This window comes from Thamnophis sirtalis, unplaced genomic scaffold (assembly GCF_051295495.1).
Source record: "Thamnophis sirtalis isolate CommonGarterSnake01/CBP01778 unplaced genomic scaffold, rThaSir2_p1.2 scaffold_10, whole genome shotgun sequence".
Taxonomy (NCBI): Eukaryota; Metazoa; Chordata; class Lepidosauria; order Squamata; family Natricidae; genus Thamnophis; species Thamnophis sirtalis.
The window spans coordinates 13,897,713-13,922,312 of record NW_028261390.1 but is presented as its reverse complement, the minus strand read 5'-3'; the positions used below and the strand labels follow the sequence as shown (position 1 = coordinate 13,922,312).

The following is a 24,600-nucleotide window of genomic DNA, read 5'->3' as shown; positions in this document are numbered from 1 at the left end:
TGCCAGTAAGCCTAATTCCCCTTCCAGGGGAACCTATTTAGACTAAGTGCATGAAAAAATTACATTAAGCTAATGATCTTCTATAAATCCATTTTCGTTGCTGGGAGGTAAGAATTTCCTTGGGGTATCCTCACATGAAAAAGGAACTGTGATATCCCAAGAGCACAGTGTACTACAAGAAACACATATCCTAGTGGAAATAGATTTGGAGTTGTTTTTTTTTTAAAGTATTAGAGCAATGATTTTTAGGGTTGTTTTTTTTTAAAAAAAATCCTGATTCAGGTGGTTGATTTAGCTATAAGTTACTGAAACAAAAGTAGACCAAATTTTAACAGAATATCTATAAAGGTTTAGCCAAATATATTCCTCAATAGTTTTTTGTATTTCTCACTACCCTATGGGGCAGCCCTTGAAGAGTATTCGGAGACTTCAACTCGTCCAGAATGCAGCCGCGCGAGCGATTGTGGGTGCACCTCGGTATACCCACGTTACACCTATCCTCCATGAGCTGCACTGGCTGCCTATTGGTCTCCGGATACACTTCAAGGTGCTAGTCGTCACTTATAAAGCCCTTCATGGTATTGGACCTGGGTACTTGAGAGACTGCCTGCTGCCAATTACCTCCCAAAGACCCATTAGATCACACAGATTAGGCCTCCTCCGGGTTCCGTCTACTAGCCAATGTCATCTGGCCACTACCCGGGGGAGGGCCTTCTCTGTGGCAGCTCCGGCCCTTTGGAACGAACTCCCCGCAGAGATTTGGACCCTCACCTCTCTCCAGGCCTTCCGGAAAGCTGTCAAAATCTGGCTGTGCCAGCAGGCCTGGGGTTGACGAGTTCCCCTCCCCTCTCGACCTGTGTGGCTGTGTGATTCTTGGCTATTTTAACTGCTTGTATTGTGTTCTATGTTCCCTTTCCCCCCTTTGAGTTGTTCGCCGCCCTGAGTCCCTACCGGAAAAGGGCAGCATATAAATAAAACAAATCTAAATCTAACCCTATAATGTTTAATAATAATAATAATAACAATAACAACAACAACAACAACAACTTGGTTGATACCTAGGATGCTGGCAACAACTCATATCAACCATTAGCACCATTCAATGGCATTTGTGATGTATTTTTGAACATTTAGTTGACTGCTTCATGAATAAATGAATAATGAATAAAGTATAATAATAATGACAACGACAACAACGATGATGATGTTGTTGAATTGTTGCCTCCCCCATCCCACACACAAACTGCATGAAGGCAAAAATTCAACATGTTACCACCAACAGTAAATGTTGCCTCTGTAATGAGAAAGACGAGACAGTCGACCACTTGATCAGTGGGTGCAGCAAAATTTTACAAACTGACTACCTACAACGCCATGACCGTGTTGCTAAGATCATTCACTGGAAATTGTGCCAAAAGTTTGGATTTGAGTACAGCAAAAACCACTGGGAATATCAGGTTCAGAAGGTTTTAGAGAATGAGAAAGTCAAGATCTTGTGGGACTTCAGAATTCAAACTGACAGGCATTTGGCCCACAATACACTTGACATAACAATAGTTGAAAAGAAAAAAAAGTATGGTTCATTGACATTGCAATACCTGGAGATGCACGAATTGAAGATAAACAGCAAGAAAAAATCACAAAGTACCGGGACTTGCAAATTGAAGTTGAGCAACTATGGAAAAAGAAATTGTCTGTTGTCCCGATTGTAATTGGAGCCCTTGGAGCAATACCTAAAGGGCTACCTCGCTATTTGGAAATTCTAAATTTATCAGACTTGAGCATTCTGATTCTAGAAAAAAACCACCCTACTTGGAACAGCTTATATCCTCCAACGTTACCTTAACAGTTCCTAGGTCCTTGGTTAGGACTTGAGCAGTTGAGCTACCCACCAGCCCCAAAGGCTGTGAATCTCACCAAAGATTAAGTAATAATAATAATAGTACTGATAATAATATTTTTGTTTTATTCCTTCTACATTGTTTTTATTTTATTTTCTGTAAGCCACCTAGAGTCACCATGAGCAAGTAGGCAGCCATATAATTTTTCCAAAATAAAATAAAATCACATAAATCAACTGAGGAGTTAACACAGCATCCCTAATAGAATTCAATGAAAAACTTTTTTCTTTCTTTCTTTCTTTCTTTCTTTCTTTCTTTCTTTCTTTCTTTCTTTCTTTCTTTCTTTCTTTCTTTCTATCATCTATCTATCTATCTATCTATCTATCTATCTATCTATCTATCTATCTATCTATCTATCTATCATCTATAGTTTTATCATTGTTTATATATTACTCAATTGATTTATAGGAGAGGCTTCTTACTGACAATCTGTAACAGAAAATTTCATATTTAAACTATTAAAGAAGATCACTTTTTATGGTCTTTTTTAAAAAAAAATCAGAATTGCTTGCCCTACATATTGTTCCGAAAATTATTTGAGAACAAAAGAATAGGTTTGGGGGGAAGGACTGAATTCAGTGCTGAATTTTAATCATTTATTTTTAAGATGACTTGAAAATAACTAGGACTCCTCTCCTAGTTCTGGTTGCAAAATTCAGAATAGACAAAAACAAATGAAAAACCAGACAAGAAACATCTTCTGAAAGCTTTTTACTACAGTTTTATAAGTATCATCATTCCAAGACAAATAAAGAGGAAAAAACACTATATAATTGCTGGGCAATTGATTGCTAGACAGCATTATAATTATGCTAAGCATTCACTGCCTTGAATAAGGGAGTATATTATTAGCTATAACTTACAAATTTCTCTTGTCTTCTTTCCTAGAATAGTTACAGGCAGAAAAGTCATTTAAGTGTCCGGTTTCAATTAATTTTGAGAAATCAGAGGAGAATTTGGACACCCTAATAATAAAGCTGAAAACAAGATCTGTATATTTCATTTACATACAACCTATAATGAAGAAGTTTCTTCTTCCATGATATTGAATTACTACTTACCCTGTTTCCCTGAAAATAAGACCTCCCCAGATAATAAGCCCAATCGGGCTTTTGAGTGCATGCGCTAAAATAAGCCCTCCCCAAAAATATTGCAACACAGCAGCAGCCATGAGGTGACTACGCTCGCTGCCTCCTGCATCTCAAAAATAATAAGACCTCCCCAAAAATAAGGCCAAGCACTTTTTTTGGGGGGGGTGTCAAAAAAAAAATAAGACCCTATCTTGTTTTGGGGGAAACATGGTAGTGCTAAGTATAAACCAGGCCAAAAAATGACTAAATATATCAGAGCAAAACCTAGGAAAAATATAAACACAGTCCATGGGTGGACATCTGATCCTTGTTTCACTGAAAGCATAGAAATTACTATTCAGCAAAATTAATCCATCAGTATAACAAAAACAATAAATAATGCTATTTTTGTTTGAAGGCATACCATGAGTTTGAACAAACATCTTCTTCAAGGCAGTATAATAACATTATCCACAGAGTCAAACATACGGAAGATGATCAACTCTCTATCTTAAAATTTATGATCTGAAGGCATTTCAGTGATTGGTATGCATCCAACAATTCCAATATCTACAATGTTGATCTAAAAAGCTGAAGTGACAGCTTCATATTATTCAGTAATTTTTCCCTCAATTAATTCTCATTTACTCCAAGGACCTGCCTGTTTGAAAGGCACAGAGAGCTTGCATAAAAAAAAGAATATATCCAATACTAATTTCATTTTAATTTATGAAAGGATAATTCTGTTTGTCTTGTCAAATTATCCTGTTTCTGCATACAAATATTATATTCATCCACATACAGCAGGGAAGATACAGAAATATAGATGTACATAGAAACAAAGAATCAGTTGCAACTGATTCCCAGTACAGATCAGAAACATTAAGTTCAGAATGATGATGGGATAAATTGTAAGAGAAGGAAGAACAATGTTTATCAACTAGAACGAAAAAGCATAAATCAGGAATGGAATGGAATGGAATGGAATTTTATTATTTGTATGCCGCCCTTCTCCGGGAGGACTCAGGGTGGCAAACAATTCAAGGGGGAAAAAGGGGAACATAAAAAACAAAATACAAATAATAAAAGTAAACAACAGTCGCACAACCATACATGGCGAGAGGGGAGGGAACTCATCACCCCAGGCCTGCCGGCAAAGCCAGGTTTTGACGGCTTTTCGGAAGGCCTGGAGAGAGGTGAGGGTCCGAATCCCTGTGGGGAGTTCATTCCAGAGGGCCGGAGCTGCCACAGAGAAGGCCCTCCCCGGGGTAATAGCCAGGTGGCATTGGCTAGTAGATGGCACCCGGAGGAGGCCAACCCTGTGAGATCTAATGGGTCTGTGGGAGGTAATTGGCAGCAGGCGGTCTCTCAAGGAGTAGGCAGGCATTGCAAAAGAGAAGAAACAAGGCCTAATGTTTCTCTCATAGTTGTCCTTATTGTCTTGTATCGCTTCCTTTGTCCCCCATGCAATTGCTTTCCTTGAGACAGCTCACCATAGAGGGGCTGTGTGGGGAAACATATACAGTATTTTCAAGTCCCTGGAAATTGACACCACCTCCTGGGAAACCCTGGCACATGATGGATCGACATGGCACACACTGATCCACCAAGGCTGCCAGACATCTGCGGACAGAAGGACAACGATAGCACAAGAGAAGTGAGCACTCCGCAAAGCCAGAGCTGCAAATGCTGCAACAATAGTTTCCACACATGTCTGCCTGACATGTGGAAGAACATTTTGTGGCTGTATAGATCTTCCCAGCCACCGGCGGACATATCGTGGCCAGCCCACAACTTGTTAGATGTCTTCAAACACGATGGATGAACATCATCACTTATTATCTTTGACCATATATATGTCATCACAAACATAGTCCTTTATTCTATTCCATTTCCCTTCACTGAGTCTTAAATGCTAAAAATACAAAATTTCATTACAGAGGGAAATGTATTGCGCTTGAGAGATACAGCAATTTCTCTACATACTGACTCTCTACATTCTTGGTATAAAGCCGAGGTGGTGCAGTGGTTAAATGCAGCACTGCAGGCTCCTTCAGCTGACTGCAGTTCTGCAGTTCGACTGTTCAAATCTCACCGGCTCAGGGTTGACTCAGCCTTCCATCCTTCCAAGGTGGGTAAAATGAGGACCCGGATTGTTGTTGGGGGCAATATGCTGACTCTGTAAACCGCTTAGAGAGGGCTGAAAGCCCTATGAAGCGGTATATAAGTCTAACTGCTATTGCTATTGCTATTGGTTGAATGTGTAGCAATTACTAATTTTCCAAATAAGTGTCATAATATGTTGGGTAACTGTTACTATTGATTGATTAAGCATGCCTGTGATTCTGTATTATTGCTCAATTTACTCAGGAAAACTATAAGTAATTTATTTCACCTTTATACCATCACAATCTACCACTCTCTCACTGGTTTGTACAATAAAATGCAGTATAAGACGTGAAAACATAAAGTGGCCATAAGCATAATTATCAAACAAATAGGGACCCTATAAAAGAGCTAGGTCTCCAACATATTTTGGAAGGTGGCCTAAGAAAATCAGTTCTGGTCATAAGTGGGAAGCCATTCCAGATGCTGCCAGAGTAAGTGAAAATTATTACTGAAAGTCCATCTTTGACCATCTCAAAGTGGGGAGCAATCAGCTTCTTCTTCTACCACAACTGTAATGTTTGGGCCAAAGCACAATTCAATAAGCTGCTGGAGAAACAGCAGAGGTACAGAAAGGGGGAAAATGGTTAGAGATTTAGTTATTATTCCTAGGATGACATCATAGCACCAACCCCTCAAAATAGACAATCAGTCAGTGCTCCATCATTGGAAATACTGCTGGACAGTAGCTGATTTAAATATGAAAGCTATCACTACATGTGCAAATATGTAAATATAAATCCAAATAAAGCTGTGTTGGCAGGAAGGAATGCAGTATATTGGAATATTCCAATATACTTTATTCATACTTTATGAATAGCTTTATTCATTACATTGGCCAACAACAATTTTGCCACACAGATTGTAGTGGGTTGTTTTTATGGCAAATTCAAAAACAGAATCAGATTGTTTTCTTTCAAGTTTAGTTTTTCACCTTCATTATTCTAAATTAGTAACACTACAGTCCAGTATTTTTACTACAGTAGCATGTCAGAAGTAGCCTCTGTCAAAATTTGTTGCATAAATTCAAATCCAGAAGCACATAGAGATAACTGATGCAGCTGGATTCATTAACTTCTCTATACACATAAGAATAGATGAATAAATGTACAATACCAACAGGTGCTTCTTCCAAGTAAACACAAGGCAGGAGAATTACAGGCAAACACAAGCAGTTAGTTTCATTTTTGCAGACAAATTGCTTAATTTTTTGCTTCAATTCTCTGTACAGACTCAGATCTGTTTAAGCTCCCATTGACTGGCTTAGTTGCTATGCCTATTCATTGGCTGATCTTGTTCCCATGTCTCTCCCAGTCATGAATATTTTAACAGCATTGAGACAAATCTAGTTATTGTTCTCTAACATAGTCAAGACAAAGGTAGAAAGCATTACAACTAGCATAGAATAGCATACTTCAGGTTGAGTCATGTTTGGACATGAGCACATCCTTTGCCTGGAAAACAGTTCCTTGCCAATCTGGTGCCAAAGCTCAGAGCATAAACAGCTTACATTTTATCTCTTTAGGAAGACATCTTACCATGTTTGTTTCAAAACTGAGAATAAAGAACAGAAGCAGTTGCTTGAATCAGAGGTGGAGTTTATTCCAAGAGCACATTATGCAAAAATTAGATGTTAAGTCTCACAGTTAAGTCTCTCAGAAGCCCTTTATATAGGAAAATCTTGCTTTGTTTCTCAAAAGCATGCAAATGCACCTCATCTAGGAATGGTTATTCTTTTTCTTCTTAGTTTGTATTCTACTGTATTTTTTTTAAAAAAACTCTTTTTAAAGATTAAAGTCTCTCTTTTTTTAGAAAAATAAAGATATTAAATTTGCCTAGGAATTCTAAAAAAAATGCATTTACTTAGCATTCTGAAAAACAGGGCTTTTTAAATCATGCACTCTGCTACAGTTTTTGCTTGATAAGCACTTGTTTTTTAATCACTTTTGGAGAAAGGATCTTTTTTATTTTTTGTTCAAAGTGATCTCAGATGAGGATAAATGAGATTTCAGGAACAGGGAAAGAGAAATGCTCACCTGATTATTATTTGGTGTTTCCCATTCCACTTTGATCTTTGCCTAGAGCCTATTGTAATTTGTGTTTTTGAAATACAAAAGGAAGAATGTGTGATGGGATCATTTCCTTCTCTGTGTTCAAGATAGATTGATTGCAATACAGTTATGCTTTATAAAGGGACATGGTGGCTCATGGCTAAGACACTGAGCTTGTCAATCAGAAAGGTTGGCAATATGAATCCCTAGTGCTGCATAATGGAGTGAGTGTTACTTGTCCCGTGCACCTTCGGTGTTTAGTCATGCCAGCCACATAACTATGGAGATATCTTCAGACAGTGCTGGCTCTTCAGCTTTGAAATGGAGATGAGCACTGCCCCCTAGAGTCGGGAATGACTAGCACATATGTGGAAGAGGAATCTTTACCTTTACTTTTATGCTTTATAAAACATCCTGATATTTTCTGTTAGCAGTGTGGTAGGTTAACATCTAAATATATATTCGATAGATAGATAATGAGAGAGAGGGGGGGGGAGGGAGAGGGAGAGGGAGAATGTTATGAACATATTTTTGATCAAGACAAGAATTGCCCCCCTAAATTTGCAGTGTGTTCATCCCATATGTCACAAGTCCTTTGCCATTATTTGGAGTGAGCCAAAAGTTCATTAATCAGATTGTTATTTCTGTGGGGTCCTTGTTGCTCTCTGAACTTGGTGCTTTTCTTGCAGATGTTTCATTACCAAACAAGGTAACATAGTCAGTGCTATTGTTATTTCTGTTAACAATTGGGATCACCTCTAAGAATAGGCACACTGTGAAATTTCCTGAATGTGTGATATTTAGTCGCAATGAATTCAGTAGTAACGATGGACACATACGAAGAACAGAAAAGTTTATACTATTCAACTGAACCACATTTGTTAGCACAAAGGGGATCTGAATGATCTTGTTTGTGACATTAATTTGTCTATAAAGCAAGTTGCAATGCATGACGTGAAAGTTGGACCATAAGAAAGACTGACTGCCAAAGAATCGAGGCCTTTGAACTATGGTGCTGGACAAGACTCCTGTGAGTCCCTTGGACTGCAAGGCGATCAAACCAGTCAGTCCTAGAGGAGATCAGCCCTGACTGCTCTTTAGAAGGCCAGATCCTGAAGAGGAAACTCAAATACTTTGGCCACCTGATGAGAAGGAAGGACTCGCTGGAGAAGAGCCTAATGCTGGGAAAGATTGAGGGCAAAAGAAGAAGGGGACGACAGAGAACGAGGTGGCTGGATGGAGTCACCGAAGCAGTAGGCATGAGCTTAAAATGGACTCCAGGGGAAGGTAGAGGACAGGGAGGCCTGGAGGAACTTTGTCCATGGGGTCATGATGGGTAGGACACAACCTCGCAACTAACAACAACAAAGAAGCAAGATGAACTTTTAGGTAAAGCATTAAAGGAATTGTTTCCATTATATATAAGTTGTTGTTTGTTTTGGTCACCATGATGAATGCAATTTTTTCTCAAGAAGATGGATGATGTTTTATAAAGAAGCTTGCTCAGTTATGGAAGGTCTTGGTCATGAACACAATGTAAATGTGCATGTCAAGAGACATGAACAGTCACTTGCTCATGACTGCTGCAGGTTACCTTGAAAGTTGTCTTTCCTCATAATGGGAATAGATTATTGCCTGCACCCTTAATCCATAACAGAGTTCTATGAAAACATTAAATTATTTTTGGAATGGACCCATTTTGTAAAATAAGAATGGAATATCTGTGGAGATCTGAAGGTCATTGCACTTCTGTTCAATTCACAATTTGAATACACAATATACTTTTTTTTTTAAATGAACAGAACAATAGGAACAGGAAAAAAATCATTTAGAAAGGCCAAAACATACTTCACTGGTTCACTGGGGAATGAAGAGTTCACTTCTCAATCCTGAAAAAGTTTTATTTCTTCTTTGCACATCAAACTTGTACTTTGAATAAACTTTGTAAAATCAATAGATAAACAGCAAAGGATAAACAGGGACTGGATGAATGTACTTGAGGAATAAATTTCCAGGATTCATGATGCTAAGATTAAAGAAAGCACTTTTGTAGTCCTTCAGATAAGAGAATTATTGCAAATTTGATAAATAGGTATGTATGTATAAGAAGTTGTCTCAGTGGCTAAAACGTTGAGCTTGTCGATCAGAAAGGATGGCAGTTCGAATGCCTAGCACCATGTAATACAGTGAGCTCCCGTTATTTGTCCCAGCTTCTGCCAACCTAGCAGTTGGAAAGCATGTAATAATGCAAGTAGGAAAATAGGAAGCACCTTTGGTGGGAAGATAACAGTGTTCCGTGGGCCTTCAGCGTTTAGTCATGCTGGCCACATGACCATGGAGAAATCTTCAGACAGCGCTGGGTCTCCAGCTTTGAAACAGAGATGAGCACCGCCCCCTAGAGTCGGGAACGACTAGCACATATGTCCGAGGTATTATAACTTGAGAATGAAGACAGAGGCTCTTTATTCAGTAACACTGTAACCAATTTTAATGTAGCAGTAACTTGAGTGAAAGTAACAGTAACTTGCAACAAAGTAACACTAGCAGACCGGGCTGTGTGCGCGGCTAATATGAATGTAACAAGAAGTAGACCAGGTAGTCTGTGGAGAAGAGGCAGCGAAGCAGTTCCGAGTATACCGGGTTGTTCGGCTGCTCTGGTAGATCGGGGTGGCGGTTGGAGAGAGTCTGCCCTTTTATATTCCAGCAGACTTGCGCTTGACAGCTCGGCAACTGACAGGCGCGTCTGATTGGCTAAGACGTGCCTGGCTGCTGCCGAGCTGTCATTCGTAACAGCGAGGACTACCTTTTACTATACAACACGAGGTGAACCTTTACCTTTACCTTTAGAAGAAGTTTAAAAATTGATGCAGCAATTTTTCAAAAGATATGAAAAATATCTGCAAGATTGAGGGTGGGTGGGTTATAAAGCAGAAAGCTATCATGAAATTGAGAATGATCTCCAGAAGTTGTACAAAGTTATGAAATGTAGTAAGTTCATTTTTTGGAGTCTTGCTCGGATTTTTCCCCCTTGTGAATCTTGGGGCATTCAGTAACAAATATGTCAAGAAATCTCAGCAGGAGATTCCAAACATTAAAGGGTACTAAGGCAAAAAAGGTCCCAATATCAGAAGAATGTCAAACCACTTCTGAACATCTTGCCAAGAAAACTGTGGGGAGTTGTCCAGGCAGTTGTCAACAGATCACTAACTCAAAGACACCCACCCACACTCCAAAAAACACAACAAAAACAAACACACACACAAAAAGCCCTAACCCAATTCTGGTGTTTTTTGTTGAACATGAGAAATAGATAGATAGATAGATAGATAGATAGATAGATAGATAGATAGATAGATAGATAGATAGATAGATAGATAGATAGATATATAGATATATAGATATATAGATATATAGATATAGATCTCTCGATCTCTCTCTCTCTCTCTCTCTCTCTCTCTCTCTCTCTCTCTCTCTCTGTGTGTGTGTGTGTGTGAATGCTACAGCATCTTTATTTTAAATCCTCATTACAGCTATTTGAAAACATAGTAAGCAAATAGGTCCTCCTTATTGTGGCCTATCTAATTGCCTCTCTTGTATTAAATTTAAATTTAAATTGCCCTTCTTTCATCCCAGTCACATGCCTTGAATTGCATATATAGGAGAATGGCTCTATGTGATGTTTCTCACACAAAGAAACATTCATGTTTTATGGAGAAAATGAACAATGCAACTCAAATTCTAGACATTACCCTGACTCAGTGGTGGGATTCAATTTTTTTTTACTGCTGGCTCCATGGGCATGGCTTGGTGGGCATGGCAGGGGAAGGATACTGTAAAATCTCCATTCCCACCCCACTCCAGGGGAAGGATACTGCAAAATCTCCATTTCCTCCTGATCAGCTGGGACTCAGGAGGAAGAGAATAGATGGAGGCAGGGCCAGTCAGAGGTGGTATTTACTGGTTTTCCAAACTACTCAAAATTTTCACTACCAGTTCTCCAGAACTGGTCAGAACCTGCTGAATACCACCTCTGCCCTGACTCAGATTATATCATTCAAGGAAAACATAAAGGGCATTAGCATGCTAAGAATCCAATTTGCTAAACTGAATCCCTTCTGAGTCCTATCACCACTGAGTTCCAGTGAAGTGTGATGGTACAATCTTAAGACCAATGTAATATTAAGAGGTGAGTCTTATTTTTACTGTTTCTACTCATCTCTTTTTCCTTTCATGTATAGATTGTAAACCTCAGGACAAAAACTGTATCTTGCGATTGATCTGTAAATTTTAACAGGTCTTCTTAAGCTAAAGTGTGTAGTATAAATGATTTAAAGGAAAACAAACAAACAAACAAACAAACAAACAAACAAATAAATAAATAATAAATAAATAAATAAATAAATAAATAAATGTGAGAAGTCTGTAAGTTGGCTTGAAGTTTCAAAGAAAAAGAGCATCAGGAGTGCAGGAAATGATGAAAGAGAAGTATCCCACAGTTTTATCTTAATATTTCTGCCCTGGCATTTTCTTTATTATTAATAGGGCTATTTTATTGTCTCTGAGGAACAAAATAGGCCAGGCTAATTACTTACCTGAGAACAAAGTATCCAAGCTAACAAAAGTTGAAGAGAACGATCAGTTCCCTCAAACAGTTATAAATCAAACAACATGTGTCATTTTAAATATATATTAGAAGAAAGTCAATATGAATTAAAATGCAGAATTGGTTAAGAACCCATTAAACCTCATGGGGAAAATAGTCTGTTGCAGAGGTGGCATTCAGCAGGTTCTGGCCAGTTCTGGAGAACCTGTAGCAGAAATTTTGAGTAGTTCTGAGAACCAGTAAATACCTCCTCTGACTGGCCCCGCCCCATCTATTCTCTGCCTCCCGAGTCCCAGCTGATCGGGAGGAAATGGGGATTTTACAGTATCCTTCCCCTGGAGTGGGGAGGGAATGGAGATTTTGCAGTATGCTTCCCCTGGAGTGGGGAGGGAATGGAGATTTTGCAGTAACCTTCCCCTGGAGTGGGGAGGGAATGGAGATTTTACAGTATCCTTCCCCTGGAGTGGGGAGGGAATGGAGATTTTGCAGTATCCTTCCCCTGCCACACCCACTAAGCCATGCCACAGAACTGGTAGTAAAAAAAAATGAATCCCACCACTGGTTTGCTGACACCTTTCAGAAAAGAACATACATGATTAAGGTGGCCAGCTTTATATTATCTTACATTTTTACTGTACAATAAAATCTTAGATGGTAGAAATCAGACACGGAGACCCAACAACATTTAAAAATCATGATGTGATTTGCAGATATTCTATCTTTAGATTTAGATTTCTATTTCCCAAATGCCTTACTGAACTTTGTTGTTTTGTTTCAAATTTTGTTCATAATTCACAATATTATATTGTAATCTTTAAAAAAAAAGTACCACTTAAGATGCATGGCAGGCAATGCCACACAAATGCTCCATGGATACATACCAACTCCTTTTGATAATCTTCATTGATATTATTTGCCAGGCTTATATCCATAGAGTATATGCAAATTCATATGTGACTCTGAGTGGTTTACACTCCCATATTCAAAGGTAACAGAATAACCAAAAAACAGCCTAACATTAAATTGTTCATATCAGGTAACATCAAATCAATCAGATGAGCAACTAAAACAGCATTTCAGGGGGAATCAACACTCAAACTGTAAATGTTCCCTTTGCAGATATGTGCTAGTCGTTCCCGACTCTAGTGACATGCGGTGAGGTTTATAGCTGGTGAGGCATTGACACAGGGGTTTCAAATTTTTTTAGACATGGACTTCAACTCCCAAAATTCCACAGCCAGGCATGCTCAGTTCCGACAGCATTTCCCCCCATTGCGAAATAAGTTTTCTTCTCCCTCCCTCCCCCTCCTTCCTTCCTCCCTCCCTCCCCCCTCTCTCAAACATACACACACACACAGAGAAGTTGGATCCCTCTCTCACTCACTCTCTCTCAAACAAACACAAACACAGAAGTTGGCTTGAAAGCAGCTCCTCTGCCATACCCCACCTTCCCCTGCTGCCTTCTGATCCGAGCCTTGATTGCAGGTGGAGCCACGTTGCCTTTTCAAACTTGTAATCAGTGAAGCTAGGCTTATATACTTTTATCCAGCTGTCTGTATGTGTGTGTGTGTTTGAAAAGGCAATGTGGCTCTGCATGCAATCAAACTTTTTGAATTCCTCCACCCTCCCCGCACACAGACATTTTCCAGCTGTTTCAGAGAGGATTTCAACTCTGCTCCTGCCTGCCATCATGAAAAGAAAAAAAATGTAAAAGGAGAAAGGCAAGAGCTCTGAGGTCAGACTGACCTAGTTGCTCCCAGAGAACTCTAAAAAGCCTCTAAAAATGCCCTCTACAGGAGGCGAGAGAACCATGTGCCTCCTTTGCATAAGGAATTTTTCGCCTTTTAACCCTTGCTTAGCTCTGCTCGAGTGATCATAAAGTCAGACTAAATGAGGCACCTCGTTCTCCTGCCGCCCCCTGTAGAAGGCACGTTTTTAGAGGCTTTTTTACACAGTTAAGCACTAAGCAGAGTCATCCACTGTGACTCTGGCAGCAACTACCTCAGCCTTTTTCCTTTTACATTTTTTTTTTCTTTTCATGATGACAGTGGTGAGGTTCTGTCTCCCCTGCCTCCCCTGACTGCACGTCCCTGGGGGCAGTGCTCATCTCCATTTCAAAGCTGAAGAGCCAGCGCTGTCCGAAGACGTCTCCATGGTCATGTGGCCATCATGACTAAACGCCGAAGGAGCATGGAACGCTGTTACCTTCCCACCAAAGGCGGTTCCTATTTTTCTACTTGCATTTTTATGTGGTTTAGAACTGCTAGGTTGGCAGAAGCTGGGAGAAGTAATGAGATCTCAGTCCATTATGCGGCGCTAGGGATTTGAACCACTGACCTTTTGATTGATAAGCTCAGCATCTTAGTCACTGAGCCACCACATCCCTCATATTCAAACTGAGGAGGGACTTAGCCTCAGTTTTGTGATACAACACACTATATGAATTCAACCTCTAGCCAGAAGTTAGATAGGCTGAGAATATTCAGAAAAAGCTCCTTCATTAAGTGTCGATTATTTCTTAATAGGGTATACAGCACTTCATATCTGATCTCCCAAATTTTCTTTAAAATAAGTAGACTCATGAATGTAATCTGTCTATAGCACCTCAAATAATATGTCATTTCCTGGGATCAGGAAAAAAAAACCCTTTTCTTTTATTTTTCTTTTAATTTAAGAAGTTTGTGGAAAATGGCTTTTATGGCTCTTCATTAAAAATTACTACTTCTGACAAATTACTTGAGGCTATTATTCCACTCTCCCCAGACTAAGAGAGGCTTGCACATAAAACCTATATAAGGAAATGATTATGTATTATAATAAATGTCACTGTGTAACTGATGTAGATGTTGGATATAAACTGATTTATGAATTCAAAATGACTTGGACTCATCTGGAATGACAATTGAGACTCTAGAAAGAGTGCAGAGAAGAGAAACAAAAATGATTAGGGGACTGGACGCTAAAATATAAAAAGAATGGTTGCTAGAATTGGAGTTGGGTATAGCTCGTTTAATGAAAAGAAGGACTAGGGGAGACATGATAGCAGTGTCCGATATTTGAAGGGTTGCTCCAAGAAGAGGGAGTCAAGCTGTTCTCCAAAGCACCCAAGGGTAGGACAAGAAGCAATGGGTGGAAACAAATCAAGGAGAGAAGCAACCTAGAATTAGAAGAAATTTCCTGACAGTGAGAACAATTAATCAGTGGAAGCCTTTGCCTCCAGAAGTTGTGGGTCCTCCAACACTGGAACACAATTTGTCTGAAATGGTATAGGCCAGGGCTTACTTCAGCAGTGGGTTGGACTAGAAGATTTCCAAAGTCCCTTCCAACCCTGTTATTGTGTGATTTTGTTATCAGGTGAGGCAGAAGGCATGCTGGAAATCAGAGGAAGCCATTGTGGACCTATTGGCAAGATGCTAATACAAGATGCTAATACAGGGAACCTGGAAATAAACTGATGTATTCATTTCTTCTTGTGCCTGAACACTCATTCAAAAACCTAATGAGAAGAGGGCATATGTAAGCTTTCAAATTAGTTTTTAAAAAGCATTAAATTGCAATAGATCTGAGTAGCAACCAAAACATTTGGCCAAGTTCATTGGCCAAATAACTCCTGTTACTGCCATCATAAAAGAATAGAAATTATTTATTCATTTATTTATCTTTATTGCTTATAGATAACTATATTCATAATATAGCAAGTAACTTTAGTTCAGGGGTGATATAATGCCTTGTTGGAATTCTCTGAGCCTCCCCTCCTCCTCCTCTTCTTACTTTTATCTTTCTGCATTAATTTCTAAACTAACAACACCAGCAGTTTTGGAAAATTGAGTTTCATTGGCTAGAAGGGATTATAAATCTTTGTCATCCCAGTAAATAACCTACCATGAACAAAGCATAAATCAGAACCACACAGATTTACAGTGCCACCCTTTTCAAAAAATTTGAAAGCGGACAGGACAGATGTATATCTAACTTCTGCCAAGGTTGCAGTTCAAAGACAATGGCATATATGAGTCTTGAAGGATTCCTTATGCATGGATGAAAAGGGCACAGCAGGTGGCATCCAGCAACTTTATTTTCCCATCTCTTGTGCTAAATCTACAGGTCAGATTCACAAAGCAGCATTCTGAATTCTGCTGCAATGTACAGGTAGTAAGGATAATCTGCAACCTCTCGTACTTCAAAAACACATCTGCTTTGTGATTTTCTGACACAGTAAGCTGTTTAGCCCATCTCCTAAAGCCATTTCTCTCTTCCTTCCATTCAGAAAGGAGAAAAGACTCCCTAAGATCTCAAAAACCTGGCTTTAGTGCACATGACAGATATAAACAGCTAACGGCTGGAAAGGAAGACCTAACTCTTAAATCAATTATGACTGTTCCTCCCTCACCTGAAAAAAAAAAATCACTCTTAAAAAATATTGGAAAATGCATACTACTTTATATATTCTTTTTCCTTGAATGTTCATACATATCTTTGCTGTTATACCAGAGTTCACATTACTTATTATACCGAAACTGCTAGACTTTGTAAACTTTTGCATAAAGGTTGAGTCTCTGGAGATAGTAGGGTATGTGGCAAAACATATTCAAAGTTTCCACTTGTTAAAGAACACAATGACCGTTGGGAATATCAGGGGTTGGAAAGTTCAGATAGTTGCAAATCTCTAATGCTTACATTCTGTTTGAGTATTCTACTCTTCCGTGCTTCTTTTATCTGTTTGTCGCCTTTCCTGAATGACAAATTAGTAATATGTGTAAAAAAGGAACTAGACAAGATACAATATAAAGGTAAAAGTTCCTCTTGCACATTTGTGCTAGTTCCCGACTCTAGGGGGCAGTGCTCATCTCCATTTCAAAGCCCAAGAGCCAGCACTGTCCAAAGACATCTCCGTAGTCATGTGGCTGGCATGACTAAATGCCAAAGGCTCAGGGAACACTGTTACCTTTCCACCAAATTTTTCTACTTGCACTTTTAAATGCTTTCGAACTGCTAGGTTGGCAGAAGCTGGGACAAGTAATGAGAGCTCACTCCAATGCATGGCGTTAGGGACTTGAACTGCCAAACTGTTTGCCTTTCTGATCAACAAGCTCAGCGTGTTAGCCACTGAGCCACCGCGTGTCCCTTATGAAGATACAACATACTTGGGTATATTGTGCTCAGTTATCCCTTCCAAATCAGCTGTGCTTGGAAAAGTCAGAACTTCTGGTGTTTAGGAAGCGGTCTTGGTGTGGCAAAAACACTGAAACCAGAAGGCTATAGTGCTTAAGATGTTGGATTAGGACCAGGGAGAGCCGGTTTGGTACCCCTTGAGCCAGAGAAGCTCACTTGGTGCCTCCTTCTTAACCCAACATATTCCAAAGTGTACTGGAATGGAGGAAGAGAATCTCTCTGTCTGTCTGTCTGTCCGTAACCCTAACCCTAACTCCTGGAGAAAAGGCAGGATGTAAATCTAACCAGGAACAATTTGAGAAGATTGCCGATCACTCTCAGCTCATCAGAATCCTTACTGTTTTGAAATGTTCAGCTTTTGACTTTGGTCAGAGCTTGACATTTCAATTCATTTTATTGCTTCAGATGTTATTTTTCCACTCAGTTTACTTTTGTGGCCTAAATGTGGACTGGCTTTACAAATAAAGATTAGCTTGATTGATTTATTGTGGTAATAACCCTGAAAATAACTGCCCGTTAGGAGGGCAAGCTGGCACGTAAGTTTAATTCAGAAGCAGAGGGCAAGGAAAGGTAGCAGTGGTAAGGACCTCTGGAAGTAGAACGTTCTTAATTGCATGAGATGTAATAAAGTGGAATTCATTTTTTTATTACCCTGTAGTATGTTACTTCGGGGTAGAGATGGGGAGGTGGGAGACTGGATGGAACTGAATGTTTACTGGCTGGATGCCCTTCCAGATGCCTACATGGAGTTGGCAGCAGATATTTTTGTTTTGTGCCCTAAAAGAGAAACATCTGCCTTCTCCTAGGATTAAATCTCAACTTTATGAGTGGGAGATGAGCATCTTCACCACTAGACTATCATGCCATTCAACATAAAATTCACTTCTTTTTCATCTAAAATTAAATCATGTCAAACATATTTGTTATTTTAATTCTAGCTGCTCCTTCACCTACTTTTTAACACATAGCCCCTACATTCTACTCATGAGCCAATCAGGGCTCTTGATCAGAAAACATTCTGCATCTTCTATTCTACAACCTTCCCACTCTGAAGGTTGAGAGTTTAGTTCTAGGTAGTGGCAGATGTTTCACTTTTACATCAGCCTATGAGATTTAACAGGACTTGGAAGGTGCCAAGGAACTCCTTAACAACAGTACAGCTGATCTGTCTTGAAAATGAATACTCTATAATGAATAAGGTATGATCGCTATGTAGGAGTGGATAGATTGTGAATAGAAATCTTTTACCTACCTGGATTCTTATTTAATTTATATGGGATTAGTATAAGCCAAACAATTTTCTGAGGTGCAGACAAACAGGCCAACTTGTTCCAAATTTAAATGGAATGAAATAGGACAATCCAACTTGACACAGAACCTTTTACGTATTTATTTATTGCGCAATTTATATGGCTATCCATGACTCAGTAGTGATTCCGTGCAACATACAAAGTTAAAAACAAGAGTGCATGCAATCCAATCCATAATGTTCCAAGGTCACAAACAAGATTTCCGGTGTACACAAAAAGAACAACAGAGCTTACTTGCCCTCCTAGTCTAAATGCCAGGAATTTTGCATTCTGAAAGTGGCTGCAAGGCCAAACTAGAAAAAAAAAAGATCATATCTGCATTTATTGTAGATTGGAAACCCCTGGTGGAATTTTTGCATAAAGCAGGAAAAAAAAGAACTTATAGTTTATGGCTTTGATGATTACATAGGATAGAGTATAAAAAAAGAGAGCCATGATGTCAGGACTAGGGGTAACATGATAGCAGTGTTCCAATATCTGAAGGGCTGCCACAAAAAAGATGGAGCCAACGTCTTTTCCAAAGTAGCAGAAGGTCAGAGAAGAAGCAATGAATAGAATAGAATAGAATAGAATAGAATAGAATAGAATAGAATAGAATAGAATAGAATAGAATAGAATAGAATAGAATTCTTTATTGGCCAAGTGTGGTTGGACACACAAGGAATTTGTCTTTGGTGCATATGCTCTCAGTGTACATAAAGAAAAATAAAATATATTCATAAAGAATCATAAGATACAATACTTAGTGATAGTCATAAGTTACTAATAAGCAATCAAATCGTAGTAGGAACAAATAGAACAATATAAATTGTAAATATAAAAGCAATGTGGTTATAGTCCTAAATGGAAACTCATCAAGGACAGAACCAATCTAGAACTAAAGAGAAATTTCCTGACAGTGAGAACAATTAAATAGTGGAACAGCTTGCCTTCAGAAGTTGTGGATGTTTCATCGCTGGAAGTTTTTAAGAAGAGACTGGACAGCCATTAATCTGAAATAGTATAGGGTCTCCTGCTTGAGTAGGGGGTTGGACTAGAAGACCTCCAACCCTGTTATTCTGATTTAACTTTAGCGAAAGAAATAGATTCATAATTGTACTTATAATCACTGTAAATATTGGAAGCCAATTTTTTTTGTATTTTTTTTCCCTTTTGTGTATAACATAGAGACAGATTTAAGCATAGTTTCAATTGGGAAAATGTGACCATCCTAGACCAAGCCAAGTCCAAAAATGCCAGGGAATTTTTAGAAGCCTGCCACTCTGACAATTCAGCCATCAACAGACACATAGACATCAACAACATTTATAGACTATGCAAAAGAGACCATCAACCAGCCCAAAAGAGAAAAAGACTCCAGCACCTCTCCACCATCAATCAGCACTCAGATCAGCATAGATTAACTCCAAGGTTAACATCAGACCAACAATATCATTCATTCATTCACACACACACACACACACACACACACACACACACACACACACACACACACACACATATATATATATATATATATATATATATATATATATATATATATATATATATATATATATATATATATATATATATATATATAGTGTCACAACCCCTGGTAAGCCCCAATTATGGGAGGAAGCTAACTGCTTCCATCATCTGTCAATCAGCTCATCACAAGAGTCCATCAGGACAGAAACCCAATATTTTTACTGTTGCCTTTGTTATATTTGTGTTTTATTTGTGCTGATAAATAAATAAAGGGAGACTAGTATAGATCTATTTCAAGCTATTTAGCTCTCATCAGCTAGCCATACCCTTACTGTGATTAGAACCTGTGCTGTATTGCATCTTAGGCAAACATCTTAGCCATTAAGCCACAGGCTTAATATAAACAATATCCTAAACAAGAAATTGTCAAAAAAGCAAACAGCAAACACCCCAACCAAGGAATCTCTAAGGCTGTGTTCACCAACACTGACAGACAAGTCACCAAAATATAAATTGACAACAAACACCCCTATTTACTAGCACTAATGATGTTACCTAGATTGGGTAATGAAGCATCTGCAAGAAGACAACCCAGTTCAAAGAGTACCAAGGACCCTTCATGAAAAGAAATAAGAAATTGTATAAAGAAGAAAAAAAAAGAATATTTAATATTATGTAACTAGTGTACACACTCTTTTCTCTTTCGAATAGAAAAGGGCATTATAAAATCCACAAAATGTCACTTTCTCCTTAGAATGTTTTTTTTTTTTCCTGAAAAGATAGTTGGCTTATTTCAGATTCAACTCTGAATTATAAAAAGGCCATCCGTTCTCCCAGAGATCCATTCTTGTGTCCTGTTTACTGACATGACCATTCTCAGCACTGCCCCAGCAAAGCAAATTATCAATTTAAACATTTGTGTTCACTTCAAGCAAGCAGGAAGATGGGAAGCATCACAATTGTGTTGGTCAGAGTAATACGCCTCTTGTCATCAGAAGCCAATATTACAGACTGACAGCATTTGGAAGGGGTTATTGCATATCAAATCATTCCATCACATTACTGCTGAGACAATATTGTTCTCTCCTGGAGTGAGGAGGAAAGCAATAAGAAAAATTGTTGCATTTTATATTACTTTTATTTCCACTTAATGGTGCTGGCTCTCAGAGATATATCTGACTCTCCCTGGAGCCTGACCCTAGTGTTTTCTTAGGAAAAAACACATTTTGTTCAAAAACAGTTAAGACTTAAAATGACCATTGAGGCTACAATGAAAACACATTTGATTTTGATTTTTAAAACCTTTCCTTTTCTGTCTTAGAACAGCAAACGGCAGACTTTTCTTTGCCTTCAATTAAACTATTGTCTTCCTTCCTTCCTTCCTTCCTTCCTTCCTTCCTTCCTTCCTTCCTTCCTTCCTTCCTTCCTTCCTTCCTTCCTTCCTTCTTTCCTTCCATCCTCCCACCCTTCATACCTCCAGTGGTGGGTTGCAGGCAGTACGCCCCAGTATGGGCGTACCGGAGCCTGCCTGGAGCACTGGATACCATTCTGATACGGTGCTCCACAGGGCCAACCTGCCTGCCTGAACTCCTTACCTGTCCTTTAAGCCTTTGACGCTTCCACGCATGTGCATGGTGCGTATGGAGCCTGTGTGATGCTCCGCTGAGCAGCTGGAGTGTTGTGGAGGCTTGCGGAAGCGTCACAGGCAAGTATGACGCATGCACATGCCACACACCTGCACACACGCACCACATGCATGTATGTGGGTGATGCGGGCCCAGAACTCACTACTGCATCCATCCCTCCCTCCCTTCCTCTCCAATTCAATATTTGAATACATTTTGTGCCAGTACAACACAAACACTAACTTGAATTCAGTTCATAGGGAAAAAAAGAACTATATAAATGTGATAAGTAATGTACCCGAAAAACACAGGCTGGAAATGCCCAGATTTCCAGTGCCCAGCAAAGTAACAAATATTCTCATATAGAGGGTATAAAGCCATATAATATCAAACAAGGAAAGAGCTTTGAGGTCTAGAGGCTGAGTTGAAATAGGAACTGGAAACCACAAAACATGAGCCTAATCTTGCCTGTTGACAGCTCACCAAAATGTTTCTGCTTCCAGTAACTTGAATTGCATTTGCAACTATCTCAACTAGAGTTCCTTCTAAAAAGCTTTATCTCAGCCATTCTTTCTCCATTTCTCTTTCCTTAGGCCCTATTCATAATATTCTCCAGTGGAGAAAGAATTGAATTTTGTGTCTGGGTCAGAACCATTTTTCAATTATACAGCTAATGGCTTTCTAAAATCTGAACAATTTAGACGTTGGATAGATATACTAGGCAGCTCTCAAGTCAAAAGCAATTTAAAAAGGATTGGATTTTTTTAAGGTTCAGTATTTTTTTTTTAAAAAAAGAACCCACTAATATAATCTGCACTTAAGAGACCAAAGTGCTGACCCACAAGATTCCTGGGTCATCCTACTGAGATTGGTCTAGTGGTTAAAGCACCAGACTAGAAATTGGGAGACTATGGGTTCTAATCCTACCATAAAGATTAAGGCCAGGTGGATGACACTGGGTCACTCAATCACTTTCGACCCACCCCACCTCATAGAGTTTTTGTTGTGGGGAAAATAGGAGAAGGGAGTAATATTATAGTAGGTATATTCATCGTCTTGAGTTGTTTACAAAAATAATAAAGGTGGGTTTTACAAATGAATACAAATGGGAATTGGGTTAATTATGGTGTGTTACCACTTTGCATTGGCATCCTTCAGTCTCCATAGTCTTTTGAGACTGAAGGATGCCAAGACCACTTTGCCTTATTGACAGAGTGATTGCAGTAATAGCACACTCTCTGTACTCACATTAAGACAGAAGTCAGAATTGTCTTAGTTATCATGCATAAAAATGATTTTAGATTAAGCTCCCGCTGTGCACATAGCTCCATGTACACAGTAGAGACAAATACATGATTTTTGGTTGAATATATTACCCAGCACTACTGTCCTAATATGCACATACACACACACTCACACACAAACAAATCCATGTCTATGTGTAGCCCTAAAGAAATGGAAGTTTCCTTTTACCACTTCATTCATCATTTTGAGTATAAGTCATATTTTCCACAAAAATGTATCAGTAGTGATGATGTTTAAGGAGCATGCCTGCCTTTAAACTAAGTACTATATTAGATGATGAAGATGATGCAGAAGAAGATGATGATGATGATTAAATAGATTTACCTTGAATGGCAACGGCTCCTCGGTAAGTGGGCTAACAGGAAGTGAGTTGGTACTGGTGGCAGGACTCATATCTGAGCTCTAAGGTAAAATAAAATAAAAAAATCCAGATTTAGCCTAGGACATATTATCATTGTTATACATTCAGTAAGTCAATCCATCAGTCAGTCAATCATTTATTTCTATGGCTACCCACTCATCAAGGACCCACCCGCCAAGGGTTAAAAACTTTGCAGTATCAAAATAAGATAATACATGGGGGAAAATACAGAACTTGTGTCATTACAAAATATACTATCCTCTCCCGGTGCTGGGGAAAAGAGCCAGACCTTTAAATCATTCTTAGTCTGGTAGCACTGAAATCTTGAGGATACAGTTCCTTAGGGCACAGCTTGCAACAGAAGCCATACTTCCTGCATCCCATGAAACTTTAACCTCTGTTTAATGTTGCCCGTCCAGAACATGATACTGTCAGAGATTGAAAAAAAATGGGCAGAGATCACTGGAAGTTATTTCTTCTGTTGCAAAGCATCCCAACAATATACGGGAAATGGTACCACAAAAAAACCATGTGTCTTTTACAGCTTCATAGGTAATGACCAGCACTGTACATTGCATCTGGAAATCTGCTGGTAATTATGACAGTCCACACATAGAAACGTCCCATAAATGTAACATGGTCTGCATGTACAGCTCTACATGTTTTGTCACATTCTGGACAAGTTCAGCTTCTGAATATTTTTTCAAGGGTAGAGAGTCTTGGCAGTAATGCAGATGAGAAATGTCCAAGGCATGGGTTAATAAATAAGGCCCCCAAGCCACAAACCGATGCAATTATCATACAAAATGATTTTGTACAAAAGTCCTCCTATCCATTGCTGTCACCAGCTCTTCAAGAAGGAGCTGAGAGTTGAGGTGGATCCCCAGACTGCACACTATCTCCATCTATGGAAGAATAATCCCAGTCAGAACTAATTATGGGGAACTGTTGTTCTTCCTGGGTAAACTAGAGAGGAAACGCAGCTAGCTGAACTAAATCTACTTTATTGTAAGGCGCCATTAACAGAATCTTGAAAATCTGAAAGCACAATTCTCCCTCCCTCCCGTTTTAATTGCTCGCTCCAAAGTGCAAAGTTCCAGAAACAAATTATTACTAAAATTTAATAAAAGCAATTTAAAATAGAATTCAAAATGAAATTGGAATAAAATACAATTTAAAATGAAACTGGAATAAAATACGATTTAAAAAGAGCCGAGGTGGCGCAGTGGTTAGGGTGCAGTACTGAAGGCCACTACAGCTGACTATTATCTGCAGTTCAGCGGTTCTAATCTCACCGGCTCAAGGTTGACTCAGCCTTCCTTCCTTCCGAGGTGGGTGAAATGAGGACCCAGATTGTTGGGGGCAATATGCTGACTTTGTAAACCGCTTAGAGAGGGCTGAAAGCCCTATGAAGCGGTATATAAGTCTAACTGCTATTGCTATTGCTAAAATGGAATTGGAATAAAATAAAGTCTAAAATGAAAATGCAATAGAATACAATAATTTAAGAAATAGATAAAAAATATAATAAAATTATATTTCGGTGTCACCTCTGCAATCTACCCC

General features: G+C 38.9%; 1 protein-coding gene across 1 annotated transcript in view; it reads right to left on the bottom strand.

Annotated features, from left to right (window-relative positions):
• Positions 1 to 24,600, bottom strand: part of CCSER1 (coiled-coil serine rich protein 1) — a 478,316-nt gene that overhangs the window by 70,643 nt on the left and 383,073 nt on the right. Inside the window, exon 7 of the mRNA XM_087724105.1 lies at positions 22,998 to 23,075. Within this exon, the coding sequence (XP_087580231.1) occupies positions 22,998 to 23,075 (78 nt within the window). The remainder of the gene's footprint in view (positions 1 to 22,997; positions 23,076 to 24,600) is intronic.